General features: G+C 44.3%; 1 protein-coding gene and 1 non-coding gene across 2 annotated transcripts; both read right to left on the reverse strand.

Annotated features, from left to right (window-relative positions):
- Positions 1-829: 829 nt before the first annotated feature.
- Positions 830-3,733, reverse strand: RPS20 (ribosomal protein S20). The gene is made up of 4 exons (XM_021555726.4): positions 3,634-3,733; positions 2,285-2,384; positions 1,477-1,550; positions 830-1,053 (listed from the first exon to the last, which is right to left on the reverse strand). The coding sequence occupies exons 1-4, from the start codon at positions 3,634-3,636 to the stop codon at positions 871-873; spliced, it is 360 nt and encodes a 119-aa protein (XP_021411401.1). The 5' UTR covers positions 3,637-3,733; the 3' UTR covers positions 830-870.
- Positions 1,623-1,686, reverse strand: LOC116183349 (small nucleolar RNA U54). The gene has a single exon (XR_004147949.1). It is a non-coding gene; the product is annotated as a small nucleolar RNA U54 (small nucleolar RNA).
- Positions 3,734-5,955: the final 2,222 nt, after the last annotated feature.

The raw sequence follows: 5,955 nt of genomic DNA on the forward strand, positions 1-5,955 counted from the left end.
AGCTTTGGTCAATTTTAGGTCTTAGCAAACATAAACGACCTGAAGCAGAGGATCTCTTGCAGAGAACCACCACTGCTTGTTTTAATTAGAATTCAAGTTGTCTCCTATGCTTGAAGCAGTTGGAGCGACCTGATCCTTAATGGATTTAAACAAGTGTTTTCTAGAACTCTGGGCTTTGTTTTGTTGGTTTAAGATTAATCACAGTTCCTTTGAGAGACTTAAAAGCAGCAATAAAAATGGCTGCTTCGTTGCTTTACATATGAAGCTTGCTATTAGCATTAATATCTATGGAAACCTAAACCTGACAAGACAACTAGGTAGTTCCATAGTTCAGCTTTATGACTCTACATGCACATCGAAATAAAATTGTTCAATTCACTGTGTTAATCACAAATTATGAAGTTTTATAACTAGCACCCCCAGGATCCTTTGATTGTGACACACATGGGGAAAAGAAAATCCAAATAAGCTAGGCATTAGTTCAGTCTTGCACAGCAAGAACCAAGAATTAAAAACTTGGTAATTTTACCTAAATATCAATTTTAATGCAGGTACTGTATATAATGTCTGTGTATAAACTAACATTTCAGCCAAAATCAAACCCTTAAATTATTAAAAATATATTTTTCATGAAGTGCTGCACAACCATATAGTTGCCAGACTCCAATGAAACCAGGAGCCCAAGTTAAATTTTCCTGCTATTTACAGCTGGCATATTCTTCCTTAAATATAGTCTTCTCACACAGCATTCTGATTGTGGTTTCTGTTGTTCTTCATAAAAACCAGCACAGAACTATCTCTTGGCAAAGGTAAGAAAAGAAACAAATGATGAAAATTTGTAAATCAACTTTATTCAATGATGAGTATCATTTAGGCATCGGCAATAGTAACTTCAACTTCTACGCCTGGTTCGATGCTGATGGAAGTGATCTGCTTCACGATCTCCGAAGGGCTGTGCAGGTCAATGAGCCGCTTATGGATACGCATTTGGAAGCGATCCCAGGTCTTGGAACCCTCACCACAAGGCGTCTTCCTGGTAGTGATCCGCAGGGTCTGCAAAGTCAAACATGGGGTATTTAGTTCATGCACTGAGAGGAGTAATCTACAATCATATGAAAAGATGATCACCTACAAATACTGTATGGTATCTATGCCATTAGAAAGCTACCTACTAAGTTTGGTCTGCTGATTAAGTTAACACTCCTTCCCTACATATTTCTTTTCATTTAAAAAATGTGTTTGTTATTAAAATAAAGTGAACAGAAAAGCCCCTTCCACAGTCAACATGTTTTGCACTTAACAGTTATCCTAAGTAGCTGTCAAAGCAACTTGTGAAATCATCTTTTTACAATGGGTCACCCTCAGTTTAGTAGCACTATTTTTCACCTCACCTTTTGTTCTTTAAAAAATATGTTTTTAAGCACACAGCTGCAGAAAGAAAACCAATTTTTAAGGCAGAAAAACAGTGTCAAGTACCTTGGTGGGCATGCGAACAGGTCCCTTCACCTTCAGGTTTTTTTCCTTAGCACCTCTGATCAAGTCAGCACAGACTGAAAAAAGACAAGCAATGGCTCAGGTTTGCAACTATTTTGATTTTTTTTAAGCATGTATTTTAAACAAGATGTTGGCTCAGAATAGCGTATGAGCGATCACTGCCATTCATTTAAAGCATTATCCTCACAGCCAACCACGTACAACTGAAAGTGTTGTGACATCACAAGTAAAGCCATGGTGCAACAGTAAGTAATAGGCATTACTACAAGCTTAAACCGTATTTAAGCTGTTATCAGCCTGAAGATCCTGCAAATAGTAACTTTTTTTACATTTTTATTATATGACTAAACACTGGCAAAGCTAGTTCCTAAATTAAAAGTTTTTTTTAAAGAACGTTACACTAAACTCTTCATAACACAAATGGCAAAATATCAAGAAACCAGTGCCTTTCAGTTCTTATACATTCAAAGCATGGTAACTATTTAAAAATTCTCCGTAAGAACTAAAGGGAAGAAGCTGCACTCTCTTACATTAGTCATTATGACATAAGTTTTCCATATAATAAAAACCCACAAAACACCAACTTTCATTAAAAATTAAATCAGAATTTACTTTCTAGTGTGTGAAGCACTTTGAGTTGGCTTTGCGAGCCGAGGCAAGTACAAAAAGGCAAACAGTAACATCTTTAATTACAACTGGTTTCAGTACATTGTATTTTGCAATGCCTTACATGGCACCTATTATTCATTACTTGACAAGCTACCCAAGTAAGCAGAGAAGTACTACTCACCCTTCTCCAGTGATTTTACATTGCGACTTGTCAAAGTAATTCTAATGCGATGGATCGCCACCTCTTGTTCCACAGGTGCTTTGCCAGTATCTTTAAACGCCTAAAATGTTGAAGTTACAAGTATAAGACACTACAGTGAACACCAACTAACACTATCCGCCGCCTCTTAGAAACAGATTTCTAAAGTGTAAAGAACAATTTACTTATGGAACTATGTAACACTATTGACTAGAAGAGCTGTCTGAAGGGCATGGCAGCATAGTAGAAATAATGGGAAGAGAATGAAAGGGCTAAGTCCTAACTCCAAGGAAAAGCTATTTTTTTGTGTCTAACTACATCTCAGGGTGGGAAGCTCCACACCCTCCCATGGGTTGCCTATATACAGCTGGCACAAACATTCCTTTTCCTAAAAAAAAAATGTATTTCATTCTTCACGTATCTTACAACTTAACCTCATCACAAATGAAGTAGCAAAGATCTGATTAACAAACATCCAATAACTCACTCCACTAGAACAAAAAAGAGCACCTGGCCAGAAAGACTAATTCGGCCACTCAAATAACTGATTTGAGGAGCTTAAGCAATTAAAACACAAATAATGGGGCATTAATGTGAGTTAAGTGAGTTGATGAAATCGAGTAAAAATACAGACAAAAGAAGGTCTAAACAGAGTTGAAATATATGTCTCTATAAAAATATAATATAGAATATGAAAATATAGGGAGGTTGCCCAGAGGATGGAACCAGGCTCTTCTCGGTGGTGCAAAGCAGTAACACAGGAGACAACGGGCAGAAAGTAATGAACATTAGTTCCACTCGAACATGAAGAACTTCTTTATTGTGCGGGCGACTGAGCACGGGAACAGACTGCCCAGACAGACTGCGTGCGGCGTATCCCTCACTGGAGATATTCAAGAGCCATCCGCACTCAATCCCGCGCCATGTGCTCTAGGATGACTCACTGTGGTCCCTTCCAACTCGGCCTATTCCGTGACTGTGCGGAACACGGGGTGTCACACTGACGATGCGGCGCTACCTGCCCCATTAGCTGACCACGTCCCCCAGCAGGGCCGCCTGCGAGGGCAGGCACGAGGCCGGACCAGCGCCGCTCCCGCCGGGCTGCGGCCGCCTCCGCTCCTGCGCTGCCCCGGAGGGATCGGCACTGCCGGGCCCGCGGGCCGCGCCCTGCCCGCCGGCTCGGGGGAGCTCCGGGAGCCGCTCCGGGAGCTGCCCCGGGAGCCGCGGACCCACGGCCGGGAGGCGCAGCGCTGCCCCGGGGCCGGGGCCCTGCACGGCCCGGCCGGCGCGGCGGCCCCGCTCCCTCCCCGCGCCCGGCGCTCCCCGCTCACCATGGCGGCGGCGGGGCCTTCCTGACCGACTTGTTCCCGGGCTGGGGCGGCGCGGGGCCCAGCGAACAGCGGTGAGCCAGGAGGCGGCGGCGCGGGAGAGGCGGGCGCGGCGGCGGCGGGCGCTTAAATAGCGGGCGGGCGGCGCCGCCCCCATCCGGGCGCCGCGGGACCTTTCACCCGCCCGCCGGGCGCGGAAGCCGCGGCGCCGCTTCCTGCGAGAGCCCGGCGCTCGGCCAGCGGGGCCGGGGCCGCGGCGCCGCTTCCTGCGAGAGCCCGGCGCTCGGCGCCGCTTCCTGCGAGAGCCCGGCGCTCGGCCAGCGGGCCGGGGCCGCGGCGCCGCTTCCTGCGAGAGCCCGGCGCTCGGCCAGCGGGCCGGGGCCGCGGCCGCCGTGCCTCGGCTCGGGCTGGGCCCGTCCCGCGGGCGGCTCGGGCTCCTGCGCGCCTTCCCCGGAGATTTCGGCGTTCTGCTGGGGCAGGGCCGGGATTGGGCCCGCCGTTCATCGCCTCCGGGGATAGCGAGCCCGTTCCCGTCTGAGCCTTTGGGTCTTTTTATCCTCTTTCGTTACTGAACGCCACGGGACGAGAGGACGTGGTCTTAAGCTGTGCTAGGGGAGGTTTATGTTGGACATTAGTAGGAATTTATTTGTTTACAGAAGGGTGGTTGGACACTGGAATGGGCTGCCCAGGGAGATGGTGGGGCTGTTCCGGGAGGAGTTTAAGGCACGCCTGGATGTGCTATGGTCTAGCTGGCCGGTGCTCGGTCACAGGTTGGACTCGGTGGCCCCAGAGGTCTGTACCAGCCCAGCTGACTCTGTGAATCTCTCAAGTGGAGGTGCGAGAGCAGAAGTTTTAAGTAAAAGCGCTCGTTTTATTCATGCTTAAATTTAAGAACTTAAATAAATTTTATTTATGGACGTTCCATTATCTGTTCAGGTTGGGCATTGGAGGGATATTTTTTACTGAGTGTTGTCTTTGATTTGGCCTGGACAGTGGTAATTGTTAGTCCCAAACCAAGCATTTTGCTGAAAATATGTCTGTTTCAAGTTACATCACTGGAGAACCAGAGAAACATGTATTGAAATGATTGCCTATAGTAGCGTCACTATTATTATCTTTTAAAATTAATAATTAATTCTAATTTGGAGTTCTGTCCAGGAATCATAGACATGTATAATGTTAGCATAATTACTACACCTCTGGAAGCTTAGTTATTACTACAGTTATTCAGGGAAGTTTGCTTGGTATTTTAAGATGAGCTTACTTTCAGCTGCCACACTGCTTTAATGTATATTTTTTTCCCCTGCCAGTTGTTTTAGATGTCTTCATTTGGTCCTTAAACCTCATGTGATGCAGTTAACTTTTATATGCCAACTATTCCATTGTTTAGGCTTGTTTGCACTTAGATTATTTGTACTCTTTGAAATCTCTAATTTTCTGATATCTGCTTTGAAAGTACTAGAGGCTGTATTCTAATAAAGCAGCTCCAAAAAATATGGATAAATAATTGTCATCCTGTTGCTGTTTCCTGAAATGCAGCAATGCCACTTGCCAGTGAAGATCAGAACTTGAAAAATGTGTTTGGATGATAGTCACGTTTCTCTTGTCTCTTCCACCCTGCAATGAAAACATAATTTGGTTCTGGTGGTTTGCTTTGGAGCCATTTAACAATTACATATATACTATTTTTGAACTCATATGCAAGTAACCCATGTTTATTCTGTTACCAGTTATTCCAGCTACTTCCTGAGGAAGTTTTTCATCTATAAGTGTTTTAAATTCATCACTCATAAATACATGACCTCACACTGATCATGCCGAAGTACTTAGTTTTGCAGTAATCCATATGGTTCCCGATCAGCAGCCTTGCTGCACTGTTTACTTAGAGCTTTTATGAATGTTCTTAGTAAACTTTATTTCCAGATAAAATACTGAGTATCTTGCTGCCAAGAACTAATTCCTGTGGGATTCTATTAGAAATATGTCTGACTGATACCGACCTGCAGCCTTAGTTTTAGTTTGCTTGTTATGAACTGTCGGTGCCAGTTTCTCTGTATCCTAATGAAAAAGTCAATGTGCAAATGTGTTTTATCAACACTGATCCTATCTACCAAATACTGTAATTGCATGAGAAAAAAAAAGTTAAGTAATTCCAAAAATATATGTTTTCCATACATTTAAAGCTGTGTCATTTAAGTACAATTCGCTCATTTATGTCTTACTCCTATATGAAGAAGTTGGTTTGGGTTTGGATTTTTTTCCCTGGGATTAAGGTGAGGTTGACCTTAAATTCCTGAATTTGTTCCTTTCTTACTTATTTTCCTA

Source organism: Lonchura striata, chromosome 2 (assembly GCF_050655825.1).
Source record: "Lonchura striata isolate lonStrDom1 chromosome 2, ASM5065582v1, whole genome shotgun sequence".
Taxonomy (NCBI): domain Eukaryota; kingdom Metazoa; phylum Chordata; class Aves; order Passeriformes; family Estrildidae; genus Lonchura; species Lonchura striata.

Bases quoted from the DNA above. Each gene is read 5' to 3' on its own strand.
- RPS20 (XM_021555726.4), bottom strand. The intron at 1,551-2,284 runs GTGAGTAGTACT...GTCTTTTTTCAG, and splicing joins TGTAAAATCACTGGAGAAGG to TCTGTGCTGACTTGATCAGA. The intron at 1,054-1,476 runs GTACTTGACACT...TTGACTTTGCAG, and splicing joins CTGTTCGCATGCCCACCAAG to ACCCTGCGGATCACTACCAG.